This window comes from Acartia tonsa, chromosome 15 (assembly GCF_053477335.1).
Source record: "Acartia tonsa isolate MP-2025a chromosome 15, ASM5347733v1, whole genome shotgun sequence".
Classification (NCBI taxonomy): Eukaryota; Metazoa; Arthropoda; class Copepoda; order Calanoida; family Acartiidae; genus Acartia; species Acartia tonsa.
Genome location: NC_137274.1, coordinates 7,433,222 through 7,446,488, shown reverse-complemented (window position 1 = coordinate 7,446,488; position 13,267 = coordinate 7,433,222). Strand labels below are relative to the sequence as shown.

General features: G+C 34.1%; 1 protein-coding gene across 1 annotated transcript in view; it reads left to right on the top strand.

The window, feature by feature from the left end:
- LOC145307676 (multidrug resistance-associated protein 1-like) overlaps positions 1-10,819 on the top strand; it is a 40,872-nt gene extending 30,053 nt beyond the window's left edge. Inside the window, exons 27-35 of the mRNA XM_080150166.1 lie at positions 237-322; positions 997-1,081; positions 1,980-2,046; positions 3,021-3,082; positions 5,246-5,316; positions 7,129-7,209; positions 8,875-8,916; positions 9,578-9,635; positions 10,705-10,819. Coding sequence (XP_080006292.1) covers positions 237-322; positions 997-1,081; positions 1,980-2,046; positions 3,021-3,082; positions 5,246-5,316; positions 7,129-7,209; positions 8,875-8,916; positions 9,578-9,635; positions 10,705-10,785 — 633 coding nt within the window. The 3' untranslated portion in view covers positions 10,786-10,819. The remainder of the gene's footprint in view (positions 1-236; positions 323-996; positions 1,082-1,979; positions 2,047-3,020; positions 3,083-5,245; positions 5,317-7,128; positions 7,210-8,874; positions 8,917-9,577; positions 9,636-10,704) is intronic.
- Positions 10,820-13,267: the final 2,448 nt, after the last annotated feature.

Here is a 13,267-nt window from a genome sequence, read left to right as displayed (position 1 = left end):
AGATTTTGTGCTTTTTAATGGAAGATTTTTTATTTAATTTTTGCTTTAAAAAAAACTAGGGGTATGTGTGAGGTTAAAATTAGGGTTGGGCCGGATATATATTTTACAGGATACCAGATACCGGACATCCGGCTGATTTATAATGCCAGATATCGTGTAACCAGCCGATTATCCTTCCAAAGCCGGATATCCGGCAAATTACTGGATATCTGGTAAAATTACTGTGTATTATTTAGCCTGGAGAAAAGCTAGGGGTATGTGGAAGGACTGGAGCTGGTAAATCCAGCCTTACTCTGGCATTATTCAGAATTATGGAGAACAGGAACCAGTAAAATTGTTGTCACTTTAAGAAAGTAGCAGGATGTATGTAAGTTTAATTGTGTGTCTGTTCGTATTAAAGGATCTCGATAACTGCTGAATCGATATGGTTCTCCATTACAATGTAGCTTCTCATAGGTCCTCCAAAGATAAATCTTTTAAATTTTTTTTAAAGACATAAAAAATGTTGATTCCCCCCCTTCAAAAAAAATAACAAACCCATACCCATTTAATATTTTTTTACTATTGAAACTTAAATGAAAAACGGGGGTATTAATCCAACCCCCTACTACATCAAGTGCCCCTAGAGGTGCTATAAGTTAAGATATATGATCATATCATATACAATTTTATTATAAGGATAAAAAAAATTAATGGGAAAAAAAGCGCATTTATCCTTTAAAAAAAATAAGGGTCACTGTTCGCTGGTGAGGCACAAATCCAACAAAATTACATAAAAAATCTACAAAAATTAAAGAAAAACTTATGTTAATAACTCTTTTATTATTTTATTTAATTTTTGTAGATTTTTTGATTTTTTTTTTAAGTTTGAAGCTTTTTTAGCAAGTAGTAAATATTTAGATAGGATGAGGAAACACCAAAGAAACTGTGTACACAATCGGCAACTCAAATTCAGCTGACCTATTCATGTGATATACAATTTTGCTTGTCTATAAGATCTGGAAAAGTTCTTGTGGATGGGGAGGATATCTCAACTCTTGGTCTAAACAGGCTCAGATCCAGAATTACAATTATTCCCCAGGTTATAATATACAGGGATCTAAAGGGATAAGACAATGGCCGAGAAATTGATGTATATCCCCAATGATGATACATAAAGTTACCCCATTTGTAGATTACAATTAGTGGTTGAAACGTTTGAACACTCAATTTAATTAACCAACCAATTTAAATTCACTAAAGTTCCCAAAGTTGTTAAGCAAACCTATAAGAAAACGTTATTATTATAAAACTTTGGGGACTGGTGTCCCCTCACTCCCTCACTCAATATAACCTACTAAAGTAGATAACACTCTGGCGAAAAATTTTCTATTTATTTTAAAAAGGGGGGAAGGGGTTATCAGTTTTTATGAAACCGCCTAATTAGTAAAAATGAAATTTAGGAGGGGGGGAGGGGACACTTTAAATTATTATGATACCCAGAGTTTTTTTTATTCCAATATCTCATTCACTAGTTAAAAAGGTTTTTTTTGATAGAGGGGATGGGGATTTTAGATTAAACTAACAGAGTCTAAGCTTTTCAGCCAATTATATTGATATACTAGCGGCTGTGCCCCTAGCAAATAAGGGCCCTATATTCGCAGGAATATGAAAAGGTAGAAAATAGCCTTAAACAATACCCAGACATATTTCTTTAAAAAAGCCTAAAACCATCACAGGACCTATAAGAAGCTTCACTGCAAAAGAGAACCATATCGGCTTAAGGGGCAACGAGATCCTTCGCTACAGACAAAAAAAAATCGTTACTACTTTATATTATAGGATACTGATAATGTCATTTTGTGTATTATCATTGGGGGTTTACTTCAATTGATCATATACATTGTCTTATTTCTTAAGACATTTGTGATTAATTATGTTTATCATAATTGGGGAGGTCTTATAATATCCATTAAAAATCATGACATTATTTTATTTAGGATCCAGTTTTGTTCTCCCGAAGTCTCAGATTTAACTTGGATCCTATGGATGCCTACTCCGATCTAGGGAGCTGTCTTCAGTGCCCTAGCAAAATGGGGATTGATGTCACCTCTTTTGGCCTACCTATTCTATTGACGTTAGGAAATAATACCGTATGCCCCTTCTCGTTTCTAGGGGGATTCTTTCCCCCCTTTTATTTTTTCTTTCCCCCTTCCCTTTCTCTTTCCCCCTTCCCTTTCTCTTTCCCCCTTCCTTTGTTCTTTCCCCCTCACTATGACGTCAATAGAATAGGTAGGCCAAAACCGGTGACATCTATCCCCATTTTGCTAACCCACGATCGTGGCTCAACTCGTAGCGCATCCGCTCGTCGCCATGGGAGGTGATAGGTTAGAATCTCGGGCAGACACCGCGTCATAACTAAAGACGTTAAATGGTTCCTACTGCTGCTATGTCAGGTGTGTTACATTAATAGTAAGAGTGTAAGAGTAGGGGAGTGTCTTGGCCCATAAACAGGCGCAACTCATTACCATGCACAGTTAGGACTTCTCCATCAAAGAGTTGGTTGTCTGAAGAATGTTACTTAACCTAATATCCTTGGGTGTTTGAGTATTGCATCCCATTACGTGTGGAAGATGCTCTGGATTCTCTAGATGAAATCATTTAAATCAAAGAATAATCCTGCTCTTACAAGGTTTTGTAAGTGTAGCGCATTAATGAATTATTAAATAATATAATGCGCACTCTGTCCCATTATTTAATTTATACAATTTCATATAATCCCGCCCTTACGAGGTAAGGTAAGTGTAGCGCATTAATGAATTATTAAATAATATAATGCACACTCTGTCCCATTATTTATTTATAAAATACCTTCATATGACGTAGGGTAAGTGTAGCACATTAATGAATTATTAAATAATATAATGCGCACTCTGTCCCATTATTTAATTTATACAATTTCATAAAATCCAGCCCTTACGAGGTAATGGTAATGGTAATCCCCATTTTGCTAGGGCACTAAAGACAGCTCCTAATCCTAGATGTAAAGAATAGTTTGGAGCTTGCTGGGCTAGCACCTCTAGCTACACAACTTGATATGCAGGTAATTGTTATTTAATTTATCCCATCGTATTATAGACAGTTTTCCGCGTCTTATAAAATGAAAAATTTTAAGAATACAGCCAGTTTTGTTCACCCCAAAGGCTATACATGATTTTTATCCCATCGTATTATAGACAGCTTTCCGCGTATTATGATTTTTAGTTTAGTGGTCATGTAAAATTGTCTGTAATACGATGCTATACATGATTTTTCAGTATGGCATTTACTTATCTCATCATATTACAGACATCTTTCCACAGATAATAAAAAAATATAAGAATACAACCAGTTTTGTTAGACCAGATTGGCCGAAGGCCTGGACTAACAATATTTATATTTATCTTATGATTTTTATTTTATTCATAATGTAAAATTGTCTGTAATACGATCCTATACATGATTTTTCATTATGCCATTTTTTATCCCATCATATTATAGACAGCTTTTCACAGATATTAAAATGAAAAATCTAAAGAATACAACCAGTTTTGTTAGACCTGAGACGCCAAAGGACCAGGCTAACAAAACTTATATTAATCTTATGATTTTTATTTTATCAATCATGTAAAATTGTCTGTAATACAATGGTAAACATTATTTTTCAGTATTGCTGATAACCAGTTCTAATCCATTGGATATTATTTTATTTCAGAGTCATACTGAAATAGTTTTTTATCGCATCATATTATAGACAGCTTTCCGCGTATTATAAAATATAAAATTATAAGAAAACTGCCAGTTTTGTTAGACCTGAGCAGCCGAAGTCCCCAACTATAAATTATCTTATGTTTTTAAATTTATTATTCATGTAAAATTGTCTGTAATACGATGATATACATGATTTTTCAGTATCGCTGGGAACCGGTTCTACTCCAGCGGATATTATTTGGTTTTCAAGCCTTATTGGAAAACGGTATTAGCCCATCCCAGGACTTAACCCTTAACCTTAACTTAAACCGGTTTTTTTTATCTCATTTTCTGTGTGTGAAAGATAAAGAGCCCAAACTGCTTGACCTTTTAAGTATGGGTATAATACATAACTGAGAGTTGGAATTTTTTGAATATCTACATCCTGGCGGGCACAGGATGCCAGCAAACCTGGCAGGGTGATCCAGGTAAAGAGCAAAAATATTTTTTTTACTTAAACAAAGCATTTTATCTTACTAAAATACTAAATTATCCTCTAGTAGTACATCCTTATATGAAATACAGGTGTTCAAGTCGATTTCAGGTTCCAGGTATGATCCTGCAGGTCCTATTCCTCCAGGTCTCCAGAAATCTTTAAAATGCTCCAGTGACCGCAATTTTTTACTTATAGACTTCAAATTTTAAACTTAAGCTTTTCTTACATGTCTACATAACGTATTAAAATTTCATAAAAATCCACGAGAACGGCAAAATCAGACTTTAAAGGTCATTTTAAAGGTCTTTGACCTTTGAGGTCATATATTTTTTCTCGTAAATGGACTCCCTGACCCCTAAAACCCCCAATTTGCCGTATTGGGCAATGAAATCGGCCAAAAAACGGCTAAAACGAATTGTTGACCCAAATCTCCGTTTTCGGACCAGTGTGCACTGGTTTGAATGAATACGAGAAAAAGATTTTCTCGTATTCATTCGAATCCGGTGGATAGAAACCGGTTCTCATCAATACAAAAAAACTATGTCTAGCATCGTATTATATCCAGCTTTCTACGAATATAGAAATGTACAATCATAAGATTAAAACCAGTTTTTTTAAGCCGGCGCCTTCGGCACCTTGGGGCTAAAAAAAACTAGTTTTAATCTCATAATTGTACTTTCTATATCCGCGGAAAGCCGTTCATAATACGATGCAAGAAATAACTATTCTTTCTGCTAATGAAGACAGGGATCTAAAGGGATAAGACAATCCCTAATGTTAAAAGGTTTGAACACTCAACTTAAAGATCCAACCAATCAAAAACCAAAGTCCCCAAAGTTGTGAAGCCAACGAACAAGAAAACATTATCATAAAACGTTGGGGACTTGTGTAATAAACAGCCTATTGTACACTCTCTTTGGTTTCAGCGACTAATTTTAATCTAAAGAAGGAATAATTTTGTGTATCATCATTGGGGATGTATATAGATATAGGCCATTGTCTTATCCCTTTAGATCCCTGAAAAACTGCAGTATATTTTAGATCCAGGAAAAAGGAGAAAACTTGAGTGTCGGACAGAGACAGCTGGTGTGTCTAGCTAGAGCCATTCTAAGGTATAACTTTGGGTACTTTAATGTACTTTTGGTACTTTAGTGTACTTTGAGTACTTTGGTGTACGTTGGTGTACTTTGGATACTAAAATGTACTTTGATGTACTTTGGGTACTTTAGTGTACTTTGGGTACTTTGGTGATCTTTGGGTATTTTAGTGTACTTTGGGTACTTTAGTGTACTTCAGGTACTTAAGTGTACTTTATATACTTTGGGTACTTTAGTATACTTTGGGTACTTTAGTGTACTTTTGCTATTTTAGTGTACTAGTGTATTTTAGTATTCTTTAGTGTACTTTAATGTACTTTGGGTACTTTAGTGTACTTTGAGTAATTTATTGTACTTTGGGTACTATAATGTACTTTGGGTACTTTAATTTGCTTTGGATACTTTAGTGTACTTTGGGTACTTTAGTGTATTTTGGGTTTTTTAGTGTACTTTGGATACTTTAGTGTACTTTTGCTACTTTAGTGTATTTTAGTGTTCTTTAGTGTACTTTGGGTACTTTAGTGTACGTTGGGTACTTTGGGTACTTTAGTGTACTTTGGGTACTTTAGTGTTCTTTGGATACTTTAGTGTACTTTAGGTACTTTAGTGTACTTTGGGTACTTTAGTGTACTTTGGGTACTTTAGTGTTTATTATGTACTATAATGTACTTTAGGGTACTTTTAATAATTTAGTGTACTTCGCTTTTAAGAAATATATTTAATACCTATATTTGTGCGACAACGTTTACTACACAGAAACTACTAATTTTAAATATTTACAAAACGGCTTTCTTTATTGCATCAAGATCCATGTCAGATCTACATAGGAAATACACGTCTATGGTTGAGCTCGAGCTCTCCAACAAAATGGCTTGCTTTATTGCATCAAGATCCATGTCAGATCTATATAGGAAATACCCATATATGGTTAAGCTCGAGTTCTCCAACAATTTTGTGTTTAAAAATCATAATAGTCTCACTGAACAAAACAAAAGACCCATTATTCTACTTTGTATAGGAAATACACATTACACATATATGGTTGAGCTTGAGCTCTCCAACAAAACGACTTGCTTTATTGCATCAAGATCCATGTCAGATCTATATAGGAAATACCCATATATGGTTGAGCTCGAGCTCTCCAACAATTTTGTGTTTAAAAATCATAATAGTCTCACTGAACAAAACAAAAGACCCATTATTCTACTTTGTATAGGAAAAACACATATATGGTTGAGCTCGAGCTCTCCAACAAAACGGCTTGCTTTATTGCATCAAGATCCATGTCAGATCTACATAAGAAATACACACATATGGTTGAGCTCGAGTTCTCCAACAATTTTGTGTTTAGTTATAGTTCTCTAATAATCACTAAAAACTTTCATTATTTTACTTTGTAGAATAAATTCTGGTTTTTTTTTATGAGCTATTTTAAGGTATAACAAATATATAATCCAAGCTTTTTATCTTAATAAAGGCAGATGGGGAGGTTGTGCTTTGATTGGTATATACATTTATGTCCTTTTGTGGTTTTAAGCTATTTTCTTGTAGAGGTAGCAAAAGTTGACGCAAATATAGGTATTTTATAAAACACAGAATAGAACCTGCGCACACCAACAACAAAATTAAAATGTAAAAAATCATAAAACCTCTACGTGATTTTCAGCTGTTGTTTAGGGGCAACACTTAGTATAATTGACAACCTTCTTATCTGCCCCAAAAATATTATTTTAGATTAATTTCACTTGTTGGCTATACCTTATTCCTGGATTAAGACACAATTGCATCCCCCCATTGTCTTATCCCTCAATATTCCTGAATATTTAGGAAAACAAAGATTTTAGTTCTTGATGAAGCTACAGCGGCAGTAGATGTGGATACGGATACTCTTGTACAACAAACTATTAGGAACAATTTTCATCATTATTTTTTTTAAGCGAAGCTTTTCTATAATTAGGGTCAGTCCGTACGTCTGTCTCTCCATCTGTAACAGATAGCTTTTTTGTTAAGTTAGGCATGTTAGAATTGTCCTATTGATTTCAAACTTTGCATGATATTTCCTGTAGTAGATAGGTACGACTTAGAAAGCGTATCAACATTATTGTCTTAATTGTTTACCAAAAATATTTTTTTTTGCCGCTAGATGGGGTTATTTATGTTTCTTTGATTTTAGCTTTTTACCAAAAATATACGCTGGGTTGCGTTATTTTTTTTTTTTTTTTTTGGGGGGGGGGGGATTTCTCTTTGGAGGGTGGTGGTACCCTACCTCCACCCAATAAAAGCTATGAACCTCCTGAGGACCTATGATAAGCTGCACTGTAAAGGAGAATCATATTGGTTCAGCAATTAGCGAGATCTTTCGGTACAAACAGACAGACAAACATCCTGTTACTTTATTATAAGGAATGGTACTAATGTCATTAAATTAGGCTTTAGGTTGTCCTTTCTAATTCAAACTTTGCATGATGATTACTATAACAGTTAGGTACAATATAGAATGCGTTGCTACTATATAATCGTTACCAGAAAGATCGTATGTCCATTTAAAACAAGCTCACTTAGAGGCCTCTAGGGGCAATTGGAGATGGGAGTTGGATTAGATAACCAAATTTTTTAATTTAGATTAAAAAAACATATTTCTTTTTTTTTGGGGGGGGGGGGCAATTTTAGTCCCCAAAATAGTTATAAACCTTCACGGGACCTATGAGAAGCTACCCTGTTAAGGAGAACCCGATCACTATAGCGGTTATCAAGATCTTTTGGCACAAACAGACAAACATCCTTTTACTTTATCATAAGGATTTATCGGATAAGGAAAATCGGATACAATGGTATAAGCAAAGCATCTCAATAAGTCCTAAAAATGTAAGTATGTCATATTAGGTTGAGTATCCAAACGTTTCAACAGATAACTATAATCTACAGAAGAGGGAATTTTGTGTTTCCTCGTTTGGGATGTACATCAATTTATCGGACATCATCTTATCCCTTTATATCTCTGATTATTTGAATATTCGCCGTTGGACTCTAGGTGGAGGGAAGGAATGGGGACAAAAATAGTTAGAAACCACCCCAAGACCAGCAATCCCTGAGATCATTAGCATTAGACAAGAAAAACCTTATTACATATTTTTTTTTATAATTATAACAAGGATGACAACATTCATTAAAGCAAAGCTCTGAAACGGTAGGACAACCGAACATTTATGTAAGTAAATTTGTTGAAAAACTGCTCAAAATCAAGATAATATTTAAGAACATTTGTTTCTTCAGTATTCTTAAAATCAGATAACTCGGATAATTATGTCACATAAAAATTTGTTGTTAAAAAAGTTAAAAAATCAACATGTTTAAATTGGATGGACGTACGGACAATCTGGTAACGATTATAGATCGTACCTAACTACTACAGGAATCACCATGCAAAGTTTGTATCGATAATACAAGACGAAAAGAGCTAACTATCCGTGACGGACGGACCGACCCTAATTATATAAAGCTTTGCTTCCTAAATCCTTACTTTACTTATTTTTATCAATTTTGATTTTAAAGAAAATTTTGAAAATTGTTCAGACGAGAATTTACTGGCAGTACAGTTATTACAATAGCTCACAGGATTATAGATAGTTGAAAACTTAGAATAGTTATTTCTCGCATTGTATACAGCTTTCAGCGGATAAGAATGTACAAATACAAGATTAATACCAGCTTTTATTAGCCCCGAGATGCCGAAGGCTAAAAAACTGGTTTTAATGTTATGATTGTACATTTTTTTATTCGTAGAAAACTTGATACAATAAAATGATAGACATAATTTTTTCGTATGGATGAGAACCGGTTCTAATCCACCGGATATTGATCGGATTCGAAATACTTTTTTCTCAGCTTATACCAACAACGAAATTGATAGTTGAAAATCCAGTATGGCTTCCAAACCGAGTAATATCCTCTGAATTAGAACCGGTTCTAAGTCATACTGAAAAAAATCATATATCATTTTTTTCTATCTCTCTCTCTTTCTTTTTTTCTCTCTCTCTAACTCTCTCTCTTTGTCTCTCTCTCTCTCTCTCTCTCTCTCTCTCTCTTTTTTTCTTTCTTTCTTTCTTTTTCTCTCTCTCTCTCTCTTTCTTTTTCTCTCTTGCTCTCTCTCTCTTTTTTCTTTCTCTCTTTCTTTTTCTCTCTCTCTCTCTCTCTCTCTCTCTCTTTCTCTCCCTCTCACTCCCTTTCTTATATGATCATCAATATGGTTATATATCAACTATCTTGAAACTTGTAGACTTCACACAATAATGGATTCTGATAGAATTATGGTTCTTGAGTCTGGGATTCTTAAGGTAATTTTTTTTCTTTTTTTGTCAAATTAATAGTCTTTTTAAAATGAAGCTTTGGAAACAGTCTTTTTCACGGGGTTAGGCAATTGGCCCCACAGGGTTAGAGCCCCCCGCAGGGTCTAGAAATAAGAGAAAAACTACTGTGAAAAAGAAGAAGAAACGCTCCTTAAGGGACGTTGCCACAAAAGGGACTATACCCGAAGCTTTTTCTATAATTAGGGTCGTTCCGTCAGTCTTTCTGTTGATTTTGGCATGTTTTAATTGTCCTATCGATTTGCATGGTGCTTCCTGTAGCAGTCGGGTACGCTTTTAAAAGCAAAGTAACTTTATAATCCGTATGTGCATTTTAAACATGTTAATTTTAACTTTTTAAACAACAAATTTTTGTGTGCTATAATAATCAGATTGATCTGATTTTTGGAATACTTTTTCCTATGACAACAAAGGATAACTAAGGGGAGCTAAATCTCTTCTTTTCCGTCCAAACTCCGGGCGTATTAGGTTAAGTAACACCCATCAGACAACCAACTCTTTGAATGAACGATCTTTGACTAAAAAGTCTTTACTGTGCATGGTAATAAGTTGCGCCTGTTTTTGGGCCTAGGTATTCCCCCCTTCTCTATCTATTTCGCGCACCATTTTCAACGTTTTTTGTTATATCAATTAGCAAGTTTTATTTTGTCTGTATCTGAATATATCCATAACTACTAAACCGATTAAGTTCTACATTTTAGGAAAGCTTAACACAGGTCTTATAATAGTTTTAGACTATTTTGTTCTTAGATTCAAGCCTTGGATTCATGGTTTTAAGCTTTTTTTGCCCATTTTTCCCCTTCGAATATGGAGCCCCTAGATGCTAAGTGTTTTTTTTAAACAAAGATAAATTTTTGGGAGTTATTTTTTTAAGGGAATTCGTCCTCCCAAAATAACTATAAACCTTCCCCTAATATATAAGAAGCTTTGCTGTAAAGGAGAACCATATCGGACCTGCAGTTACTGAGATCTTAAGCTTCAAACACACAGACAGACAATCATCCTGTTACTGTTAATATAAAGTATATTTTATTTTTAGGAATTTGAGACCCCGAAGAAACTTCTAGAAAATTCAAATTCAATATTTTATTCTCTAGCTAAAGAATCTGGTCTAGTCTAATTTAATTATAGAAATAAATATTATTTATACAAAATATATTTTTAGTAGCGAAGCTACTCTATAATTCACTTTGTCTGTCCGTCAGTCTGTCCGTAATGTTATGGAGGAAATGTGATTTTCTCAGCTCCTATTCAATTTTTTTTTACTTTTTCTCTCTAAATACGAAAATTTAGGTTGATCGAACCTCTTGGGAAAAAAGCCGCCAGTCCTATTATATAAAGTAGTGAGAGTTTTTAGCTTAAGATCGCAATAACTATTGAACCGATAAGGTTCTTTATTTCAGGTAAGATTTACATAGATCCTGTGATGGTTTTAGATAAATTTTATGTTCTGAGGTGGATTCTTTAAAAAACTTTTTGGCTCACTGCTTCACTAAATTAGTGAGTTTCACTCTCAAATTTTTTGTGAAAAATCCTTAAAAATCACATAAAAAAAATCTTCAAAAAATAAAATAAAATCATAAAAGAGTTATTAACATAAGAATTTGTTTAATTTTTGGAGATTTTTAATGCAATTTTGGAGGATTTTTCACAAATTTTTTTAGCGAGCCTCACTAATTATAGTGAGGCAGTGAGCCAAAAAGTTTTTTTAAGAATCCATTTCTGGATTACTATCTATCTTTGAGATATGATGCGCTAATTCCTAATTATTAATCATTGTGGTTTGTATTTTTTAATGTTTTTTGAACAACAAAAAATTTTCACTAATGGACTCCTAATCAGGTCTTCTACTTCAAAAATAACGAATCCTGCATAAAATCAAGCTTAGAATATAACAGGGATGATAACATCCATAAAAGCGAAGCACTGAAACGGTAGGACAAACGGACATTTACACTTGTATAGTGTCATAATTAAATGATCAGAATATAGCTGTATAAGAGTTGAAACAAATTGTAAGTAAATTTGTTGAAAAACTGCTTGATAATGTTTATGGACTTACATTTTTAGGACTTGATCATAGAGTTGCTTCGCTTATAACATTATACATTGTTCTCCCAGGAATCAATATACCAAAAATCAGATCAAATCAGATAATAAGATCACATAAAAATGCGTTGTTAAAAAGTAAAAAAATCAATATGTTTAAAATGGCCGTACGGATATTCTGATAATGATAATAGAGTTGCTACGCTTTCTAAATCGTGCATAACTACTAAAGGAATCCCATGGAAAGTTTAAAATCGATAGGACAATTCTATCATGTCTAAATTAACGAATAAAGCTATCCGTTACGTACGGACGGATGGACCGACCCTAATTATAGAAAAGCTTCGCTTTTAAAAATGCTCAAAAAGACCTGTAATATTAATTGTTCTATGCTGTTTCTAAAAAGCCAAAAAGAGTTATAGAATGGATTAAAATAAAGCTACTCTGATTTAAATTAAGCATATAAAAACTGAATGACTATAAATGTACATTAGATGGCAGAACGGCCTGTATCAATGCTTAACTAAGCTAATAATTTATTGTCTTACTTACCCAACAATTGGTCCCTCTCGGCTGTAACTGGGTTTAGGAAGGTCTCTATTGCTTAGGTCAACAACCAGTGGTGTAAACATCCTTTTTTCCGAATTATGTTATCTTTTATAAAAATTTAGATTGATTAGATTTAATAAAATTTTAAAAATGATAAATGATAATAATAACAAGTTAACAACTAACTAAAACTGAGTGTCCAGGTGCGATCCTGTAGGCACTGATCATCCAGGAAACTTTGAACGACTTCTTAAACCTTTAAGGAAGCTGCAAGAAATTCATTGCTCTAACTGCTGAAAGACGGCCACAACTTAAGATTACCTAATACCCAAAATGTTGAGCCTCCAGCTTCAATAACAGAAAAGTCTTTTTAAAATGACATTTTCATCATCATTGCCTTTTAGTTCTCGGCAGAACGTAGGCCATGCACAATGGTTCTCCAATCTTCCTTTGTTTCGGCACGTTTTAAGGCATTGCTGAAAGATGGAATATCCTTAGCTTTCAGTTCACTCCTCCAGGTTGTTTTTGGTCTACCTGGTTTCTCAGGTGCAAATTTTTGCTGGTCTGCGGGAATTCAGAATCATCCACCTGACTGGTCCTTTAGCGGTTACCCAGCCAAACATCATATTGTTGTTTCCAACCTCTTCTTCGTTCCCGAGCCCAAAGTTAAATTGGTCTTTACTTTGTGCAGATTGAACGTGAGCAGGTTTTTTTCTAGGGAAGGATTGTTAGCCCCACCCAAACCCCCTGAACTGGGGGAAGTGACCAGAATTCAGTCTGGCATCTACCCTAGGACCTTTCCAGCACAGTAGGACTCTTCTGGTGTAGCTCCTAGGATCATTGATGCACGGTGCAGGATGGACGGCGTGCACGTAACTGGTCTCCCATCCCAAAATGACATTTTAGATAGTTAAAAATTTGAAATTTCTTTCGCACCGAAATTTAGAAATTAAATTACTTTGCCTAGAAGCAAAATTAAAAGCTTATTTTCCCCAGAAAGTTAT